At 39.4% G+C, this 23,528-nt stretch overlaps 1 protein-coding gene across 1 annotated transcript; it reads left to right on the plus strand.

The window, feature by feature from the left end:
• Positions 1 to 256: 256 nt before the first annotated feature.
• Positions 257 to 20,898, plus strand: KCNA3 (potassium voltage-gated channel subfamily A member 3). The gene is given in 3 exon segments (XM_047726916.1): positions 257 to 1,870; positions 1,872 to 3,700; positions 15,237 to 20,898. Coding segments are annotated over 2 exon segments (1,734 nt in total). The 5' UTR covers positions 257 to 376; the 3' UTR covers positions 2,112 to 3,700; positions 15,237 to 20,898.
• The last annotated feature ends 2,630 nt before the right edge of the window (positions 20,899 to 23,528 follow it).

Here is a 23,528-nt window from a genome sequence, read left to right on the forward strand (position 1 = left end):
GGAGGCGGGGGCCCGGGACCGCGGCGGCCTTGGACCGCGGCCCCCGTGAGCCGCCGGGCGGCAGAGCCTGGCGCGCGCCCGCGCGGTGGGCGGGCATCCTGAGGGGCCGCGGAGGGGCGGGCGGGCGCGCGCTCCGCGGGGGAGGGGCGGGGCAGCGCGGGGGCGGGGCAGCGCGGGGGCGGGCGAGGAGGCGTCGCCCCTGAGGAACCCGGCGGACGGCGCCAGATCCTCTCCGAGCCTCGCGGCGGCCGCGGCGCCGGCAGCCGCGGCAGCAACAGGCGGCGGGCCGGGCTCGGGGAGGGAGGGCGGAGGCGGCAGAGGGGCGGGGAGCGCGAGGAGGAGCGACGCGGTCCGCGCCGCCGCCTCTTCCCGCCGCATGGACGAGCACCTCAGCCTGCTGCGCTCGCCGCCGCCGCCCTCCGCCCGTCACCGCGCCCACCCTCCCCAGCGCCCCGCGAGCGGCGGCGGCGCCCACAACCTGGTGAACCCCGGCTACGCCGAGCCCGCCGCAGGCCCAGCGCTGCCGCCCGACATGACGGTGGTGCCCGGGGACCACCTGCTGGAGCCGGAGGCGGCCGACGGCGGCGGGGGGCCGCCTCAGGGCGGCTGTGGCGGCGGCGGCGGCTGCGACCGCGACCGCTACGAGCCGCTGCCGCCCGCGCTGCCGACCGCCGGGGAGCAGGACTGCTGCGGGGAGCGCGTGGTCATCAACATCTCCGGGCTGCGCTTCGAGACGCAGCTCAAGACCCTGTGCCAGTTCCCGGAGACGCTGCTGGGCGACCCCAAGCGGCGCATGAGGTACTTCGACCCGCTCCGCAACGAGTACTTCTTCGACCGCAACCGGCCCAGCTTCGACGCCATCCTCTACTACTACCAGTCGGGCGGCCGCATCCGCCGGCCGGTCAACGTGCCCATCGACATCTTCTCCGAGGAGATCCGCTTCTACCAGCTGGGCGAGGAGGCCATGGAGAAGTTCCGCGAGGACGAGGGCTTCCTGCGGGAGGAAGAGCGGCCGCTGCCCCGCCGCGACTTCCAGCGCCAGGTGTGGCTGCTCTTCGAGTACCCGGAGAGCTCCGGGCCGGCGCGGGGCATCGCCATCGTGTCCGTGCTCGTCATCCTCATCTCCATTGTCATCTTCTGCCTGGAGACGCTGCCCGAGTTCCGCGACGAGAAGGACTACCCCGCCTCGTCGTCGCAGGAGCAGTTCGAGGCCAGCAACAGCACGTCGGGGGCCCCAGCTGGAGCCTCCAGCTTCTCGGATCCCTTCTTCGTAGTGGAGACCCTGTGCATCATCTGGTTCTCCTTTGAGCTGCTCGTGCGGTTCTTCGCTTGCCCCAGCAAAGCCACCTTCTCGCGAAATATCATGAACCTGATAGACATCGTGGCCATCATCCCTTATTTCATCACTCTGGGCACCGAGCTGGCTGAGCGACAGGGCAATGGACAGCAGGCCATGTCCCTGGCCATCCTGAGGGTCATCCGGCTGGTGCGGGTCTTCCGCATCTTCAAGCTCTCCCGGCACTCCAAGGGGCTGCAGATCCTGGGCCAGACGCTGAAGGCTTCCATGCGGGAGCTGGGGCTGCTCATCTTCTTCCTCTTCATTGGGGTCATTCTCTTCTCCAGCGCGGTCTACTTTGCCGAGGCAGACGACCCCACTTCTGGTTTTAGCAGTATCCCGGATGCCTTCTGGTGGGCAGTGGTAACCATGACAACCGTAGGTTATGGGGATATGCACCCGGTGACCATAGGGGGCAAGATTGTGGGGTCACTCTGTGCCATCGCTGGTGTCTTGACCATTGCTTTGCCAGTCCCCGTGATTGTTTCCAACTTCAATTACTTCTACCACCGGGAGACAGAAGGGGAAGAGCAAGGCCCAGTACATGCATGTGGGAAGTTGCCAGCACCTCTCCTCTTCGGCCGAGGAGCTCCGAAAAGCAAGGAGTAACTCGACTCTGAGTAAGTCGGAGTATATGGTGATCGAAGAGGGGGGCATGAACCATAGCGCGTTCCCCCAGACCCCTTTCAAAACGGGCAATTCCACGGCCACCTGCACCACGAACAATAATCCCAACTCCTGTGTCAACATCAAAAAGATATTTACTGATGTTTAATATATGCTACAAGTGACATGCTGTGCTCAGTATTGTGTGGAACGTGCCCCCTTGGTCTGTGTATGCCCTTGTTTTATACATTTCCAGACCATTCATCAAGGAAAGGACGTGAAGAAGTGGAAAGCACACTTCATTTTCCCTCTCCCTACTGCTTCATACTGAAACAGGTGTCAGTTTTGCAAGTGGGCTGCATTCTCTCAGCTCTCCATTTTTTTTTCTCCCCTCCTTCTGTAATATCGCAAAGAACAAACTTACTGTAAACTTCATTTCTAGTACACACCCTCTTTAAAAAAAAAAAAAAAAAAAAGTACATCCTGGGAGGAAATGAAACTAAAGAACAGTTAGAATAACTGCCTAACCTCAGAATTGAAAAGACAGTTGTTTCTTTACTAAGTAAAGAAGGCACATACTTAAAGGATGCTTCTGTTTGCTGGACCCATTAACATTATTGAATATTTAGTTCAGTTGCCTTCGCTGTGGATACGTGTATGAGAAGTCTAATTAGAACAATGACTTGTAAACCCACTGTAAGTTTATTTGTTTTTTTGACTGGAATTTCTATTCAGAACCCCTCCCGGAATTTTAGACATTTCTACCATTTTGAACAAAGGGAAATGCCCAAGGTGTCCTGATCTGACTAAATCAGTTGAACTCTTTAGGGCTTGTTAAGTATTTCGAAAGGGGGGCAGACAGGCAGATTGCTCTGAAGTTCTGTGTGTGTGTTCCTGCCAACATCTATCAAAGTGTAGAAACATGTTTTCAGTGCTGCTGAGAGAAACAAACAAACAAAATTCCTAATGCGTCTGGGAGATAAGCTTCTGCAGTATCACAAGAAGATTAAAGTGGCAGACACTCCTTCCAGCGGAAGTTACTAATTCGGACCTGACTGATGCAGTTCCCATAGCAACCCCTGTTTCCTGGGAAACCCGAAAAAGGTTGTCATGGCATCTCTTGCTCTCTAGCCCCACCCCCTAGCCCCTGCGGTTTCCACAGTAACCTTTCCAGATGGTTCCTCCTTACAGAATTTCATAAGGAAAACCACTGTTTGAATAAACCGCACAAATAAGGTTATGTCTGAGAATCTGAGGTGGCGAAATGAATCACAAAATGTATATTTTTTACTACAGAAAGTCACTGATATCATCTCATAATGACTGAATCGGGAAGGAAATATGCCTTTGGAATGTTAGAAATACACTCCAGTGAGGCATGATTTGAATTAAATGCCAAAAATTAGGCAATAACTTCAAATGATACTGTTTTCTCCCTCCAAGAAGTTTCAAGCCAACCAGTGAAATTTAAAAGCAAATGTAAAAGTGTTCTGTACGTAAGCAAATGAAAGATTCAGTCGATGTACCTGAAACTTTGCTACAAGGAACCTTCAGACTTCCTCTTAAAAAAGTTCCAGATCCCACAAACAGCACTTGAAAAGCTAAATAAACTTTAGAAATATGAAGGATGCCTGTTTTTTAACTGAGGGAATTGCAGACAATCAATAAAAAGGAGGGACGGGAAGTAACCACATCTTGGGAAAATTCCTGCAAGTTTCAGCCATATACCAGGGGTTGCCAGAAGACAAACAGAATCAGGTGAGCACTGTTTGGGGGTACTGAGAGCTCTAGCTCTCCCTCTTTGGACTCAGAACTAGGAAAATCCTGTTCCTGTCTAGATTGGCAATACTTGCAAAACCAATAGTTTTATATTAATTACAAGCAGGTGCCTTTTAAAGATCACTTACAACATCTTTTCCTTTTGATTTCCATGTTGTTTACTGACCTTTGGTTTCTATTGTTTAATGACAAAAGGGTGGGTGTGTGGGGGGAGTCATTGCTCTTTAGAATAACCTTCACCAAAACAGAACTGAAAATGATTCCATTCCTTTTACTAACCTCTTGGCTTCTGAACAACCTGTTTCCCCTTTAAAAAAAGAAAAAAGAAAAAAAGGATAAAAGGCAGAACCTACTGCTATTAGATTATTGGCCCAATTTTAATTTACATAATTACTAGTATGCAGTAGTACAGTCGTTTTAAACAAAAATGGTTAAACTTACAAGGGTAACTCTGTATTTTAATGAAATCATTTTATTTTAAATACATTATAGGTATTATACTATGTTTTTCAGTTATACATTGTGCACAGCTGTTTTTTGATTTTGATAGGGTATAACTATTCTGTCCTAAAGGAAATGAGAGTAACCCTAATTCTAAAGCTCATCAAGTTTTTTCAGGTAATCAGAAGCCTACTTATTTTATTATTTGTGTAGTTAATACAGTTTAAAAGAATGTTGAAGACTTCTAGTGAGGGGAGAGGAAAGAAAAGACAAAAAAGTAATAGAAGCAGGAGATCTGTATACCTGGTCATGGGGTCCCTGCTTTTATCTCTATGTGCATCAAAATAGGACTATTTTATCTGTAGTCCTTTGCTACTTGTTTGAGTTACTTTTACCATTTCTTGGTATTCTTTTTTTTTTTTTTAAAGATTTTATTTATTTATTTGACAGAGAGAGAGATCACAAGCAGATGGAGAGGCAGGCAGAGAAAGAGAGAGAGGGAAGCAGGCTCCCTGCTGAGCAGAGAGCCCGATGCGGGCCTCGATCCCAGGACCCTGAGATCATGACCTGAGCCGAAGGCAGCGGCTTAACCCACTGAGCCACCCAGGCGCCCCATTTCTTGGTATTCTTAATGACCATTCTTTTTGTAACCCATTTTGGTGGTAATATGTTAAACACACTATAGTAATAATGTTAAGAATAATTTTTGTATCTGTTCCTAAAAGATCTTGATGGGAAGATGAACAAAGTACAGTGACACTTTTATTCACTTTTATTTAGAAGATATAGAAATCCTGCTCAGTTCTATAAGTAAGTTATGGTGGTACCATAATTTTTAGAATTGTATGGTTCTTAATAGTAATATGAAGAAGACCTTTTTTTTTTTCAATCCAGAGAAATACAGCTTTTTGAGTCATCACTTTGAGGTGGTGTAATTGCCTCCGTTGCCAAATTATAAGCTCCGTAAAGGTTGTAGGTTCTGTATTTTGACAAATACAGATTTTGGACACTAGCGCCTAGCACAACATGTGGCACTTTGTATGTATTCAGTAATACTTGATGAATGAATGGCAATAATCTTACATTAATGTTATTTTCAGGGTTTTTAGCTCTGCAGTCATACTGCCAGGGTTTGAATCCAGACTCTTCTCCATGAGCAAATTACTTACCCTCTCTGTGCCTCAGTTTCCTTATTGGTACAATGAGAATAATAAATAGTATCTCATAGAGTTTTGGTGAATATTGAATGTTGCTACAGGTATAATACTTAGAAAAAAACACTTGCATGCTATGCAGCAGAGATTTTGCCAAGAGATTACATTATTATTGTGATCCTTACTTACAAGCATTGTGTAATTAACACGGAGCTTTGTGAATGATATGAAATACATAAGAAATCAGTGTCTTCCTATTTACTGTCTGTGTAACTATAACAATTACCATGTAATTACCGTGTCCTGGACACGTTTCAACTCTGCAAGGTAAGTGGTATTCACCCACTTCAGGAGGGTAATAAATAGATAGTTTTGGTTAAGTGATTTCCCAGAGACTTCACAGCTAGCAAGAAACGCAGTTCTGATTTAAAGCCAGGTCATTCTGGCCCCCGAACTCATGTTCCTTTAATTGCGTGACTTGAAAGAGATTGAAACAATAAATCTCTTATGCTTTAAGGTTTGACTTCAGCCCATGTTACTAAATAATGAATTCCTGTAGTGAATATATTTCCAGAAACCTACCTTAGGCAGTATATTGAGAATTAACCCTTTCTTAATCATCAGGGATTTTTAACCATAGGGATTAAATATAAGGTATTTAAGTTGAGCAAAGAGATCAACTTTCCTACTAATAAAAGATTATTTTCCTACATGATTGATTTTTCTGCATTTAATATTATACTCAGAAAGCATAATCAGTCATAGTAGTGATACCTGCTAGGACAATAGATATTTTTCAGTTTTAAGATTAATTTCCTATTTTCATGTGTTTAATCTACAGTAGATGATAGTATTATGCAAATTGTTATTTTCCCATCTCTTTATACTTTGCTTAGGTTACCCAGTAACCATGCCAGCAAATAGTGTAAATATTTTGACTCCCCCTTATTAAGAAAGGAGAAATTACTTAGAACAAAAGGATTGAAAGCAGAAGGAGATTGCCACCTCATTGAAATTTGTGACATTATTGCCTTACCCAGTCACTCCACGGATCTTGAAGAGCATCTGTGCTCAAAAACACATTAGAATATACTTCTGTCCCTTATAATGGCTGTAGCCCCTTCTCTAAGGTCCTAAATCATTCAGAAAACTAAAATGCATAGTGATTTGGGCTTACAGCAAAATGCAAATGAGCCTAAGTTTACACATATGATTTAGCTTTGCCAAAACAAAGACTTCACTGTTGAGCTCAACTGTACATCTTGGATGTTGAAAGGTATACATATGTCTGTGGGTACAAAAGATTCATGGGAGGAGGTGTGACTGGTGCTGTGCATGTCTATCAAAACCCTGGGGAAAAATGTATTTACCCTAGAGCTGGTGAATCCAGAGATGAAAATAATGTTGTTATTTATTTCTTTTATGGTGCTTTAAACTGATATTATACCAAATTTTAGTACCCACCAACTATGGTGACATAATCGCAAATAGCTACTCATAAAAGTCAGCATTATATCAGTGATTTCTAAATTTTGAGACAAAATTTCTGGTATTGAAATTTTAAATGCAGAATATGAAGAAATTTAAAGTTATGGTTTGTTGACATAAAATTTGTTATTTACCTCTTTGGCATAAAACGTACTCAAGCAACTGCTCTGGTCAAAGTATATAAATTCAGTGTATCTAATACCAATAGTTTTTTCCTTTAAGAACCATAACTATAATTTAATAGACTTCCATACATTTAAAATTTCAACATTTGCTCTAGCAGTTCCAAGTCCTTCCCACCTCTCAGCTGTGAATAGAAGTGATAACCCCTCCCACTAAGAAATGCAAAGAAGCATAAGTGCCTCCCTCCCCCCAGTCTGAAGACTTATGGAAACACTGAGATAGAGGTGAGGAACAGAAGAATGGGGCAGAGGATATTTAGGGCTTGAGTTTTAGGGTGGGGCTTTTCCTTCTGTCTTTTATTTTACCTTTTAAATGAGAATAAGACTATTATTTCCATGCTACTAATTTCCTGTATTTCGTTTGACAGTATTTTAATAGTCATTTGTTTTCTATAACTTGCAGGGAATGGTTGAAAACCTTTGAGAGAGGGCAGATCAGAGGAGGCAGGAAGAAGGGAGGGAAGCCATGCAGAGCCCAAACCCTGTGCTATCATGACTCAGCTCCTAACCTCCTGCCAGAAAATGGCCATTGCTATAGAGTATATGATAATAATATTCTTTATATGCTCACATTCACCTTACAAATTTAATTTAAATGATTCAGACAGAAAGTTTTCAAATATTTGTCTTTGTTTTCAGTGATGCTGTAAACTAATTCTGTCTTTGGAATTATAAAGAAAAAAGCATTTTACGAAGAAACATTTTTGTGGTTCTCCCCCCCGCCTTTTTGTACTGAATGTGTTTTTCCTTGCATTTCAAATTTTGCACCATTAACTATCAAATACATTAAAGAGGAGATCTGGAAAATCAGCTCCATCATTTTCTTGGAAGCCATTTTATTATTGTTGCAATCTAAATAGTGCAGAATAGGAGCTCTAGCCTGAAAAGTAATTCCTGGGATTCTGGTTGTTAGTAAGATAGCATTAAATGAGCAAAAAATTATGTTTTCTTGTATCTGAAGAACATTAAGAATAAATTTGTGCATATAGGGCTCTGACTTTGCAGATAAAGGGATCATACCCCCAGCCTGGTGATAAAGAGTGGAGAGAATCTTTTTCTTTTCCAGTGAGCCCTCAACATAACCCCCACCCCTTTCATCAGAGTACAAAGGCTCTTGGAAATCTTTATTGAGATTCCCACTAACTTTTTAGAATGAACGCTAACATTGCACTTACGTATTATATGTCAATCATCACTTCTGTTTCACTGTTTTTTTTGTTAAAGTTTATTTTAAACTCCTGTTCTTTATGGAAATTCTCTGAATCCTAAGGTTCTTATTTTTATACATTTAAACATGTTCCTTAAATTAAAACATATGACTTAATTTGGAAGAAAAACCAATGAGGGTATTTGTTACACATACACACACACACACACACACAAACCCCTCACCTGTTATTTTCTATCCTAAGATATATTTACTTTCTGTCTACAGATCTAAACAGTCTAAAATTGGTGAATTTCCAAAATATGTGTTTTCATTCATATGTGGTGCATAGACATTTACAAAGCATTTTTATTTTTTCATAACCTTGCTTAAAATGCAGATTTATTGCCTAGTGTTATCAATGTATTTATTAATGTAATAGATTTATAAAGTAGTAAATACATCCAATCTATCACTGAGCATAGTCATTTCACCTTCTAAATATCCCTGAAAATAATCTACTTTTCAGCATCACTGCCATCACCACTTTAATCTACGCTACTATCATCTCTATCCAAAATAGGTGTGAAAGTCTCTTCAAATGGCCTTGCTACATTTGCTATGGCCGATTTGACCCATTCTCCACCTGATAACCAAAAGCATCATTTTGAGACTCAAACCTAATTGCATCACCTGCCCCTGCTTTAAATTCTTTTAAGGTCTTTACCTTTTTTTTTTTGATAGAGACACAAATGCTTAACACAGCCTTCATGGCCCTACATGATCTGTCTAGGCCCTGATCTTCTAGTTAGGGGTTAAGCTACCCTTCACCCTTAATCTGTAGGGGATCCTTGTAGATGTTCCCCCTGTCAGCCCCCTCTTCACTTTGTTACCTTATACTTTACTTCAGTATTCCCTCCATGACTGGTTTTATCAGTTCCCTGTTACGGTACATTTCATCAAATTTAAGGAGCCTTCCATTATAAGGAAAACTGTTATTCTATGTGCCACTGAAAAAAGAAAAGCTGCCAATTTTAAGGGATAGTACCAGGGATTTTAAGGTACATCCCAATTTCATAGATGCTTAAGTCTGAGAAAGTATGTCTTAGAATGAACTGAATATAGTATGTGCTCTTGACATAGCTGTCGTTTTATATTTATTTGTGTTATATGATTAATGTCTGTCTCTTCCATGAGAGTAGGGACTCTATCACTCTTTGTTCATCATTGAATTCCTTCCCATTTTCTCCTAAATCTGCTCCAAACGGACTTTTACCCCATCACTTCACCAAGTGTATACTTTTCAAGGTCACTGGTGACCTCCTATAGCTCACCCCAGTGGTCATTTCATTTGACCCATCAGAAGCATTTGGTGCTTTGACATACTTCCTCCCCTCCTGGAAAGAAGTTCTTCATTTGACTTCAGGGCATGACACTCTGTATTTTCTTACTACCTCCCTGGCTCCTCCTCCTTCTCAATCTCTTCTACTGGGTCTTTCTCATCTCCCCTGAGTCTTAATGTTTGAGAGCCCCATGGGCCACAGCTTAGTCCTTAGACCTCTTTTCTTTCTGCATTAGGTCTTATTCTCATAGCATTAGACTATCTATATGTAAATTTCTCTCTCCTACCTGGACTTCTCCCCTGAAATTCAGGTTGAATTTCCAACTACCTACTTGACATCTCTACTTAGGTATCAGATGGGTATCTTGAGCTTAATATGTCTTCCCTCTCTTAATATGAGCTTCCCTCTCCTCTCCAACCCTTGCCACCAAACCTATGTCTCTTGCCCCTTTCCCACTTTCTATCACTGTAACTTCAATTTTCTGGTTGCTCTAGCTAAAATCCTTGGAATTTTCCTAGATTCTTCTCTTTCTGTCATACCCCTTATCCAGGCTATTGTCAAATTTCTGTTGGCTTCCCTCAAAATGTTTCCAGTCTTAGTTCTGCAAACACCAGTTCTAAGCTATCATTATCTCTCACCTGGATTATTAAAGTACCCTCCTGACTGGTCCACCAACTTCCATCCCTCCCCCTGCTTGAGTCTATTCTCAACATAACAGCCAGAGAAAACCCTTTAAAGCACTTGTCAGGTCATGTCAGTTCTTTGCAGCAAAACCCCTGTTTGGCACTCCATTTCACACAGGCTACACACTAAAGGCCTCACATGGCCTGCAAGGCCCTACCTACTCAACCTCACCTTACCCTTCTGACCTCCTTTCTGATTCCTCTCCCATGTGACCCTGTACAGCCGCTGTGCCAGCTTCCTTGCTCTTCCTCAAAGAGACCAAGCGTGCACTACCTCAGGGCTTTGCACTTGCTGTTCCACCTTCCTGGAATGCTCTAACATCTGCTACCTGCATGGCTCGCCCCATCACCTCCTTAGGTGTCACCATCTCACTGAAGCCTTCCCTCGCTACTCTGTTTAAACAAGCAGCCCCACAGCACTCTCCTTTATCCTGTCTCTGCTTTCTTTTCTCCTCTAACATGAAATATTTTCCTTACTTTGTTTATTGTCCATCTTCCCTTCCCTTCCATGAGAATAAAGAATTTTTGTCTATTCATTCCTATTACATCCCTCAAGACCTGGAGTAAAGTTGGTGCTTTATAACTCTTTATTCAAGGAAGGGATGAGAGGAAGGAAATTCCGATTTGGATGTTTTTAAACTATAAGCAAAATTTTCATGTCATGTATCTATGCTTCATTCTATCGCTGTGAGGCTTATACTCCTCATCATTGCTGTTATGGGTAAAATTTCCTATACCTGGTTCGCTGGAGGTTTCCATTTGGTAAAACATGCTGCAGCAGGTTTTCCCCCACAAAGTGCTATTCAATTATGGGGGTGGAATTCCTTAACATAAATAATTTAAAAATAACATTATATATCACTCCTAATCACCATGGCTACCTGGAGTTAGAATGCTTCACAAAAACTGTTTCCTACCTAGCAGCTAATAAGCACTATTTATTTGTAAGTGATACTCAATATACACTTGTTGACTGATTGGCTTATGTAGTACAGCAAAAATCAGAACAAATAAGTGATATCTCTGGGAATTTACCTATCTAGCAGACATTCTAAGGAACTTTGCTATAAGTACAGTCTTGGTTTTAGTTAATGGTGAGTCCTAAAATATCCATGGGGTTTTCATTACTATGGATGCTAATTGAATAAGGCATTAGATATTTAATCAGTGAATCACCTTAAAGAATTATATTGCTATATATACAGCCTTACCCAATAAAATGATTTCCTTTACAAAAATAACTTAATTTTTAAAAAGAGTTTATTTATTTGAGAGAGAGAGAGAGCACAAGCAGGGTGGAAGGGCAGAGGAAGAGGGAGAAGCAGGCTCCCCGCTGAGCCGGGAACCCGAGGCAGGGCTCAATCCCAGGACACTGAGATAATGACCTGAGCTGAAGGCAGCTACTTAACCGACTGAGCCGCCCAGGCACCCCTAAAATAACTTAATTGTTTATGTAATCATCAAGATATATGGGAAGATCACAAAAAATGGTAATTTTTTAAAGTGACTTTTTCATGTATTAAAGAAGAGGGGGAATTGAACCCACAAGCAGTAAGAGCAGATTCTCAGAGTGACTTTTATAATGGCAAAACTTAGGTCACTTCTAAATAAAATAGGTGAGGGGCACCTATGTTGGTATAGGGAACATATGTTGGTATATATTGGTATAGGGAAGTTTCCAGAAGCTTTGAAAAACTGACATGTGTAGTATGGGAACTACTGAGACTAAACTGGAGTATTGATATAAAAGAAGACTGCAGATACTGCTATGATTTTAGGTAATATCATAATAGATGCACTTTAGGTAATATGGTAACAGTGCAGCAGAAAATGCAGGTACTCCACATATGAACAGAAAGGAACCTTTTCTATACCCCTTCTGAATTTTCTCCTTTCCCTGGTTTCTCAGGCACAACAGACCAGACCTTGACTGGGTGTTACCTCTGTACATCTAAGTGGAACAATTTCCTTACGAAACATGCCACCAATTTAAAAAAAAAAAACTGAAGCATGTGCTTGAGATTACATGTATAGATCAACAGAAGTTAGAAACACTTTTGCCTTCCATCACTTCATACAGTTAAGCCCACATAGGACAGAGATCATTTCTCTTCTGAGGACACATTGTCAGGACTTTTTAAAGGAATGTCACAAAATAGAGAACTGAAATTAATAATTTTCATTTCTTATTTTTTCATGTTTTTTTTTCTGATTTGGAATGAAGAATCATTACATTGTTTATTTTTGTTATTTAACCCAATGTGGGTTTTACTGGATTTTCTGTTATAAACTGGAGTATTCAAGGTATTAGAAATTATAACAGGCAGCCTCACATGCCATTACATTTTATATTTACCTCATGTATGACTATAGGACAAAAAAATTTCAGTTATTCACCAATAGATTACCTCTATAAGAAATTATAATAAAAAGCATGTTAAACAAGAGTGACTCTATGCTGGATTTCAAGATGTAGTGGGTGACTAAAAACCACAGACAGAATAATATCTCCAGGTAAAAACTGTGTTTGAATTGCCTTATACCTATATTCTAAAAATCTTTTACCTGCAACATTTTAACTTATTTCAAAAGATCAGTTTGTTTTATCAGACTGTGATCTGAATTAAGGATTTTTATTATTATTAGACCTAAATACTGCTCAAAGTAGCAGTGATTACAACTCAAGCTCATTTTTCCATGACTTTCTAGATTTTTGACAAAGCTCATATCTTAGCACATTACCAACTTTAATTACTGAGTGAATTTAAACTTTTTTTGGGGGGGTGCCAAGAGTATATAATTTCCAAGAGGCCAATCAGGAAAGTGTATATAATTGAGTGAGAAATTTTTCTAGTCCTTTGGTTAATGCATTACCATTTTGTTGGCAGAAATGATAGAGGTTGTTGGTGTGCAGCCAACTCTAAGTTGTTTAATAGATGTCGAAGTACAGACACATCAAAACAAAGTTCCCATAAAACTCCATGTTGTGGAATGATTGTAACCCCTTCCCTCACCAAATAGGAAGTTAAGTAAGCTGGGTGTCTATACCTCTTTTGTTTAGGCCTTGGTGGAGGTGCCACTTACTTCTTCACAAGCTTCATAATTACAGAAATTTGACCGTTCTTGCGCTCTTTTCTTGCTTCATATGTTAGAAAATTTATTTGGTCAAATATCTTCCATTTTAGGTCTCACCATTTTCTATTACACTTACCCCTCTGTTTTTGTAGAGTTGATTTCCATACTTAAGTCAGTGTCCATTCTTCTAAGCCCTTCAGCTCTTTCCTAACCGCTAATATAAACATGATTACCATTCAAATGTCACTTTGATTTCTTGTTTTGTTAAACTGCAACTCCCTCCACACCCACAGTCCATTAGGATGCTGAGCTCTACCATACTTATTTAATAGTCCCAAGAGCCTTGAGGCAGGGACTGACACACCGAGGTTTAAAAAAAAGGCTCAGCTTATTATAGAAGAAGGATGTAATAGTAGCAAGAGAAGGACAGCTTAATAAAACCATCTCAAGATAACCAAAGCTACAGTAGCATTGAGCAGCAGCTAGGCACTTAGGAAATGAAATGGGTGCCAGATCATTCATGTTACTTGTAATTTCTTGTAATCAGTAGTCATTACTAGCTACTCGACCACTGTAACTTTCAAATTCTCATAATGAAAATTCAGAACGCTGTGATGCGAAAGTACACCCCTGCTGTATTAGTGTTAAGAAGTTGTATCTTTCATAAAGGACGATCAAGTATCCTCCAGGCCAATAAGGAAAACTTTTTATTACATGATTGCCCAGCACACAGTAGGGATACAACATTTTAGTTTTAGTAAGTGGATGATTCTTCTGCAAAAAGCACATTCAAGTTCCAGATCACCACCAGTAGGCATTTACCACTGAATTTCAGATACCTGCCAAAACCAGAACTATATAGGAATCAGTCTTCTCTATGTATTATGATGGATAGTATTCCAATCTTGAAACCTGGAACTGAGTTTAGCATTTTCTATTTGTGTATTTAGAAGTCTCCTTTCTACTACTGTTAGTAAATCTCTAGAATACATGAATCTGATTTTTACATATCCCCTTATTCACTCAGTGGATATTTACTGAGTACTTGCTATGTGTCAGGCACTATGCACAGTGACAGGGATGTATTCGTTCATTCAATGTACAGATTGTCTACTCTGTCCAGCCACCATTCTAGACTCTAGACATAGTAGTGAACAAGATACTCATAGTTGGCAGAGGAAAGCACCAAGCCTTGAACTTTTATTTCTTGGTTCTCCACAGACCCTGGTTAAGCAGTTACTGTCTTAATTTGTGATTTCTTGAAGTGGTGCATAACTATGCAGAGTTTATATTTTAAAGGACCAACCAATTGAATGTTATTTGTGTAATGACAAGATAAAGTACAGGCATGACAACTAGAACACAGTTTTCACCATATTCATTGTGAGACTGTTTCTCCCTCTTTCTCAATCTCTCTCTCTTTGCCCCTCTCCTTCACTCCCCGTCCCCCCGGTGCCCCACCCACCACTCCTTCCCTCTCCACTTCTCCATTACACTTATCTGAGCATAGGATTTCTGTTCACTTCAAGAGTTCTCATCTTAGGTCACCACAGTGAGATGTACTGCCAGGAAAGAAACCAATCCTTGGAAATACATTGAGAAAATTAACACACATATTTATCTAAAAGACAATACACACTCAGAATGTTTCAGATGGTTCTAAAGGTAAAGATAAAGTTTTATGTTCAAAAAGCAAACAATGACATTGGTTTGGACTAACTTTGGAAGTGGGTATTAATAAGGACAAAAAGTTCATACTTTAAGCATACTCAGAAACTTTTTCTAATTTATAAAACAAGAGCTTTGATATGTGGTTGATAAGCTCAGAAAATTAAATTGGTTGAACTTTCAGGGTACCAGTAAAAAAAAAACAAAAACAAAAACAAAAAAAACAACACAAAGTTATGAAAAGTATAGTGACTAGAATATTTTATATTGACATGAAGTCTACAGTTTTTTAAAATGCTAAATATATAGTAAATTACTGTGCTTTGCCCAACAGATACCTGAGGAGTCCCACATAGAGAACCATAGAGCTGCACTGACCAGTAGGATTCTCATTTTTAGATTGCCTCCATCAAGAATGCAGTGTTGGTTCTATTGCTGATGAGCAGTGATCTGTCTGCCCGCACGTGTTTTGTTTTAGCTGACATTAAACCTGTCTCTGATAAATGCTTTATATAAAGGAAACAGCTCTAAAGCTCGAGGATTCTCTTCAACTTGTATGCAGTATTAAAGATAGTGATAAAGAGATAAAGAAGAACATCAAAAAATATGAAGGGATCATTTCAACCTTTTGACATCTTGATGAAATCAGATCACTCAAAAACTAATCAGTACTGCCGATAAAGAAAACCTAAATGTCTGTTTGTAACAAGCCAACTGGTACTGTTTCCCTCTTTCAGTTAATCACTGGACTGTGTTGAATCCTGAGATATAGCAATGTTATCTTCTGTGTTCTGGGTGATGTGCAACCTTATTTGTGAAGGTGTGTTTTGTACCAAAGGCTCTCCTACATAGACTGGCCCATTTTACACATAAATAAGTGAAGTCTACACTGTGCCCAGATGAATGGTATTAAACAGACTGGCCTAAAAGAAATGTGCCTTGCTTGATTAAACATCCTTTTATTTTTTGATTTAAAATGATAGATTTGCAATTAGTCTCATAGGTAGCTTTTAGCTTGAACATAATTTAAAGATACATTAGTACTTATATGTTTTAAGTTATCTATTTTAACTGAAATTTTAATATTTAGTTATAGTTTTCAGCAGTTCATGTATAATATACTCATTCAGGTTAGTTTTCATGTGATGTTTGGTGTGGTGAGACAAAGCACATTCTTAAAGATAGAATATTTCATCTAATGTTTATAGAATTTCCTTCAGATTATATCTGTAAAAGGTTTCTTGACTCATTTTCTATTTTTGTATTTTATTCCTTTAGAAATGGAACTTTTTCAATAAAAAAAGCAAAGTTTTAGTTGGAAAAGAGATTTAGGAGGTCATGAAGATGATTTCCCATTTGGGGATATTTCACTTCTGTGCCATTATTAATGTATTTACTGTGACATTTCAGCAGAATGGTAGCTATTTGTATATTATTTAATAAGCCTTATGGAAAGTCAAACTGTGAACATTTGGTATACTGAAGATTTTTTTTCATTTTCATATTTTATTTTTGAAACATACCTGAACAAATGCATAAATAACCAATTTCCTGTTATTCAAGTACATAACGATGCTAAGTTATAATAAGAAGGCTTATAGAATTTCCATTACTATTGAAGTATTCCAGTAGCAAAGCCAAGATTATAAACTTTCTGATGCCATGTAGAAGGAAATACGGTGATGAATTACATTGTTAATACATAAGAATAGGTAACTGAAACAGTCTTATAGCTATTAGCAGCAACAGATGGGTAGGAGATATAATCCAGGTAACTTTCTTTGAGGCAATGTCTACAATGAATTCTGTAAAATCTGCTGGTATTTTTTCTGTGGTCAAAATTTTGAGACCAGATCTCTCTAGGAAAAAGTGAAGTAAAAGAGTGGTAAGTATCTCAGATTTGAGCTATGTGAACCTCCCATCTGGGTGATTTGTGATTCAAGTGAAAACATAGCCAAAGCCACCACCATGTTTTTGTTCTGTGTTAGCCCACAAACGAGAGACACTGGCCCAGGGAATTGTCAATCCATTCTAGCCACCTAATACTCATAACTGATGATCCCAGACTGGTCCACAGTAAAGTAATTCACATCAGCTATTGGCATGATTGAAACAAACCAATTAACTGTCCCATAGAGGTCTTTGACATACAGAGGTTTCAGTAAGGATCAGTAGGCATTACAAATATAGACATAAGTACCACCTTCAGGAAACACCAATGACACAACTTTAAGCATTATGTATACTTCATATCATGTCTGCATTGTTATTATTACAGGCCACAGTTTCAAACAAAGACAAAGCCCGGACTTTGCAATAAAAGCACAGAATGGCACCAGATGAGTAGACTGTCATATCCAATACGGTTCACCCGAATGTGTAGCAAAAATATAGCATTGGTCTAGATATTATGAGACCAGAGTACTTACCCACTTTCTACCTGTGGGACGCTAGATAAGTCACTCACCTTTGCTAGGCTACAGTTTCCTGAATTGCAAGGTGGGTGTGCTGGGTTAAATAATCCCCAAAGCCCGTTCCCAGCCTCCAAATCCTCATTTATATACATTTGAAAAGGCTTTGAAGAATACTTACTCAGATTTTCTTATGCATCTCAGAAGGAAAGACTACATTGAAATAAGATTTAAACCTTGAAAATGTCATAAATACACCATTCTTCAAATTGAGTGTGAGAAGGGGAAATAGGATTTTTTTTTCCTCCTCCGAGAATTGTCACTGGCCTCTAATGGGATCATGAAAAAGTAGAAAGACCACTCTGCAGAATGGAAACAGATTAATGAAATTGCTGGAAAGGAGGGGAGATTATTTGTTGATTTTAATTAGATGTCAATATGATTTGAAATTGTATGTGAAATACTAAAAACAGTGCCAGAGCTTTACTACACACTCAACATTATAACCCCAGAGCAGAAGCATGGGGAAAGGTTAGAGGGATGGGAGTGTTTACCTTATGATTGATTTTTTTTTTTTTTCACAAGAGGCAGTTTGGTAGAGTTTAAGCAGGTGCCTGTGCCTTAGTGCTCACTCTGCTGATAACTCAGGTGTCCTAGGGAAAGTACCTTTGACATCTCTGATCCCCAGTTTCTTTATCTGTACAATGAAGACTTTAGTAATTTGTCTGTTTCTCTACATCTTTGAAAATTCTGTTACATTTTCAGAATGTCCTGATACACATATACGTGGACATGTTGCTCCTCTCCTGGCACTAAGATGCCACAGATCTCTGCTCACATGACCGAACAGACTGCAAATCCAGCTGTTCCTATTTCTAATGGACCCTCAGCAAGACATAAAAAAAAGTAACTTTTAATTTTGACCGTGGCTTACCTATTATGACTTACCATTTCATCTTTGAATGTTGAGTTAATTGAAACAAAATTTCTGTTCCAGTGAAACTTCCGTTTAAATTTTTGTAGCTTAATAAACACTTAGCAAACCAGAATTAAGTATATTAGGCTTGCCAATGAACTGTAGCCGATTGCAAGGTGCATTTTTGTCGCATTAAGAAGGTAATGCTGTTTTAGTCCCAGAATCAATGGCTATAATTTGAAATAACATTCACAAAATTTTGTAAATTTTCATGAATACAAAAGAGGCCTGATAGAGCCATATTGTAATTAATTTTGCTCAGGAGTGAGAAACAAAATTCAGGGATAACCCAAACACTTCTGTTTGGCTTTTGTGGACAGTTGGGAAAAGAACGGTTATAGTTTTTGTACAACATAGATAAGAGATAACTATACCCATTGAAAAACAAGAGTATATTCTGGTTGCTGGTTTTATGGTAAAAAGAGATAAGGATAGAAAGATGCTAAAATATGGACACTAGGGAAATTGTTAAAATGATAGTCCATTTGAGTAATACAGAAATATTTTGTCATAATGAGATTATTTGTCCAGAGGTTTTAGTCTTATATCCTTCCATTCAGAAAAGGGGGCAGTTTTTAAAGGCCTCTATCATAATAGGAAATGTATATTTTAACTAGCCGAGCAGTTCATTAAAACATTTAATCTGATGATTTTTGGTTTTGTGAATTCAGTTTAGGTGTAATTGAGTCTCTTATATATTCGTGTTAGTGATATTTGTGAAAAGTAGTTTTATCTATTTTTTTAAAGTTGAAATTTGCTTAACGGTGATTCTAGCAAATTGTGTTAATATTGTATCTTGCAACAGTTTGTGAACTGACCATACAGAAACAAACCACAGTAGTATCTCTTCCAGTAAATTGTATCCATGATGTGATCTCTTAATACTGGGTTTGGGGTGGGAAGGTTAAGTATTTAGTTTATTTAAAACTAATTGTCAAAGTGTTTTTCCTATATGCCATAAAATTGTATGATTATAAACCAAATAGTAATATACTCTTCTTTTTTTTCAGTATAGGCCATTTTTGGAACTACCCCATGATATGGTATAATTTCAGTTATAAGCTCCTACAAGGGAAAGCAAACAGTGTATGTAGTATCTCTAGGTCGTATGTTAATGTAATAATAACAGTAGTCCGTTTTTGAAATCTTAGATAGTAATTATGCAGATATCCAAATACAGTTTTTTTCATAGCCGTGTCTTACATTTGTTTATTATGTCAGACTTTGTAAAAATCCTCCATATCTTATTTAATCTTTAAATATGCATATAAAGTGATAATATAATCTGAAGTTTAGAGATTAAACAACAGATAGAAAGATCAAGTGACCTGCCCAAGATCATATGGCCAACAAATGGCTCCAAATCTCATTTTTTTACCCTGTTCTCCTTCTGTCATATTCTTTTGCCCCCATAACTGCCATATCTTTAAAACTTTAATTAAAATCTATTCTAAATGACATTTTGGGAAATTTCAGGTTTGGAGGACAAGGTATTTTTTGCTCTTATCAGCCCTTCTTAGATACTTCCAGAAGACAGGGTGAGAGCCAAACATTTTCCATCTAGAACATATTAAGTCCGCATACCCTGACCACAGACACCAAAGCCATGTGATGTCAAATGCTAGACTGAAAAGTTATCTTCGTCACCTACCCTAATGATGGAACAGTTGAAAGAAGCAATAACCCAAGAAACAGCAGACATTCTGATTCAGGGAAAACACACTATCAGACCGACCAGTGGCTCCGACTCTCAGCTTGTTGTTGCCCATCCCATGTGTTCTGTAGTGAGCAGAGGACAGGTGGGGGGAGCGGGCAGAAAAACTGTCCTCATTTTAAATAAACTCCTTATTTCTTAAAACTATTAAAAAAGAATTGGTTATCAAATATTAGATAACTGTATTAGTACCATTTAGCCATAATTCGAATATGCGGGAAAGTTCATCCACATATTTAAAAATTAGGTAATTTCCCAGATAAAATTAAAATCTGATGACTGCTCAGTTTGAACGTGGAGAAGGTTCATGTGTTAAGTCGTGACAGAATACCACACTTTAATTCTTTTTTTTAAACAACAGAGAGGCACTGTTACTGCTTTCCCTTGTAAATCAACAGTCTGTGATACGTTCTGTACCCTTACTGATTAGCAATGCAGTGTTACTGTGCATAATTAAGTGGAGCATATGCTATATGATGTCGGAATTTACAATTTTCTCACCTTAAATTTAGTTCTCTTTATCAAACAGCTAAGTCAAACAAGTATTATTTTGTATGGAATGAAATAATAGTCATTTTCAAATAATGGCATAATAAATAATGGAATTCTGAATAAAATGTAAAATCAAACACTTTTTTCTATATTCTTTCGATATTGAATTATGTTAGTTTATCACTTATTAATGTAAAGCTTAAGTTCTTATGCCGTATTCTCTAATGTTCTTGTCATAATAAATTTGAGCCTTCTGTTAAGTAAATACAGTAAATATCTGTGAGTTGATTATGTGATATTTTTATCTGATCCATTTTAAAAACTTGTCATTGGCTTTAAAGTGTTTTCATTGCAAATATTATGTGCAGAATTCAATAAAATAAAAAAAATCCCATCACTCATATGAATTAGTCCCAAACTCTTTTTTTTCTCTCTCTGTCTGCCTATCTGCCTTTTCCCGTTTTACTTTTGCAAAAGAGGAAACATCAAAATGGGGACTATTGTCAGTAGCGTAAGCATCACCAATCTCTGCGGACTGTTCTTTGTCTTCCCACGTGAGTCTTGGGAGGACTTCTGGGCATTACACCTACGGAGTCTTGGGGATGCCAACATTGTCTGGGTTTCTTCCCTTGCTTCCTATCATATACATTGTTGAGGGCCCAAAGGAATCTCACGGAAGAAAAAAAGTATTTGTAATAAGCCTGTACCTTCATACTTTGTGTCTGTTATATGAGAAAATTGAAGCAAAGCAAATGTATGAAGGTAGATATACCAGTGCCCTTGCTCTCAGACAGCTTCGAGTCTAATAGGTGACATACAGACATATTTCTAAGCCTGTAGATTAGGATTCTCACTATTAGATCCAGAACAGTCAAGTGTTAAATAAGGACATGTTGTTTGCGATGTGCATTCACTATTATGTCCAGTATTTTTTTGCACCGTGACAGACTATAATTTCTACTAATCAGCCTGTGCATACCCATTGTTCTTATTTTGTGCTTAGCAATGTGGATCTTAATTCTTTTTCCTAATAGCAGCTAGTTACTCAAACGTATTTGTGCTTTCGGAATGTCAACACATGCTACATCACCAAAACAGAGGCCCTCTTGTTTCCATCTGGAATCTTACTTTGTCTTAAAAAAAAAAAAAAGAAAAGAGTGCAGATTTAGGCTGCCTTACACATGTAGTAATTAGCTATTAAAGAGCAAAGCATATTTTTCTAAGCCTCTGGTTAATACAAGAAAGAACTGTTTTTAAGCTTTCTGGTCGTGCAGTTTTGGTGGTGGACTCCATGAGCCATAATTTGTATTTCATGTTAAGGAACTAAATCTTTTTTTTTTTTTTTTTTTTTTTTTTTTTTTTTTTTTAAAGATTTTATTTATTTATTTGACAGACAGAGATCACAAGTAGGCAGAGAGGCAGGCAGAGAGAGAGAGAGAGAGAGAGAGAGAGAGAGAGAGAGAGAGAGAAGATGAAGCAGGCTCCCTGCGGAGCAGACAGCCCGATGTGGGGCTTGATCCCAGGACCCTGGGATCATGACCTGGGCCGAAGGCAGCAGCTTTAACCCACTGAGCCACCGAGGCGCCCCTTAAGGAACTAAATCTTTAAATCCTTTGCCAACATTTACGGAGTGAATTAAGAGATGCAGGATTACAAATACCCTCTTTGAACTATGCCTTCCTCCAAGAGAATTCTCACTTTTCTATTGGACTTAGCAGGAGCAAATTACTACATAATTATTATGGCTGCGTACCTTCTATGGGTTAGGGCCCACTCAGTTCTCGGTTCCCCTTCCTGTATTTCTTTTGTATTATAATCTTTATCAATATTGTGCCTTTCTCTCCCTTAGGCCCATTTATCAGGCACTTATAAATTCATTCATCATAGCCAAATGGGTCACATTATTTTTTTTTTCAATCCTTCATTTTCTCTAACTGGTACCTGATGACCTGAGTCATGGCAGAAGAGAAAAAGCCAAATGAAGAACTAAACCTTCTGGGAACGACACTGTCTTTTAAAATTTAAGGTCAGTGAAATCACTGTTTTGGAAATGAAGACACAAGAGGAGAAACAAGGCAGGTAACCCAGAAATCTGATTTCAAAGCATACCACTGACAAGGAAATGAGTGTATGTAGATAGTCTCTCACCCATGTCTGGTCCAATTTGCCAAAATAAATGCTTTTCGATGAAGAAGAATACGAGTTGATTCCTAGGCACATCTCATTAACCTTTACAATGTTGGTGAGAAATAGATGCCAGGTACTACTGGTTTAATTTATACCTATTATGCCTGCTACAAAAACAATCATTTCCACATGACCTGAATCTGAAAGCAATCAGGGACTGTGAGAGGGAAGTTAATCCGAGGGCCCAATAGGAATCTGGAAGCCCGCTCGATGATAAGCATACCTAATGTCTTTAGCTTTCATGTGTCTCTCCAGAGATGCTGAGGAGCTCCTCAGAGGACAATGCTTGTACTGCCTTTTGGTTTCTGGTGATGGAGATGGACATCATTAGGAGAGAGGAGAAAGTGACGTTCATAACGCAGATGCAAATTTTTGAGGCCGTGTTAATTTTTGCCTTAGAATCTCTGGAGGCAATTTATAGAGCTGTTTGAACTTTATGTCTGCTCTTGAGAAAGTAATGAGTTTGTGATTTTAATATGCTTCTCCCTCCAGGCCTCTCTACACCCATAGAGAGGAAGGCACTGCACTCTGGCCGAGCTCTCAACACGTGTAGTCTCCCGGAAGGAACATGGCAAATGTACTCCGAGGCCATGCTCCACATGTATGTGTAGTTACCGTCAGACAGCTCGCTGCACAGGCAACCCACATCTGCGTGCCTAGAGTATAAAGTAATGGGGCCTTCCTGCTGTCCTGGGCTTTACAATATTCACAGTATCTTAAGAAGATATAGGTCGATTTATGTTTAAAAGCAATCTATAAAATCCGTAGTCCGTAAAATAAGGAGAGAAGGTACTATCGCACTTCTTACAAATGAGGAAACTAGATGCATGGTTATGCGATTTGTCT

The sequence above is a fragment of the Lutra lutra genome, chromosome 4 (genome assembly GCF_902655055.1).
Source record: "Lutra lutra chromosome 4, mLutLut1.2, whole genome shotgun sequence".
Taxonomy (NCBI): Eukaryota; Metazoa; Chordata; class Mammalia; order Carnivora; family Mustelidae; genus Lutra; species Lutra lutra.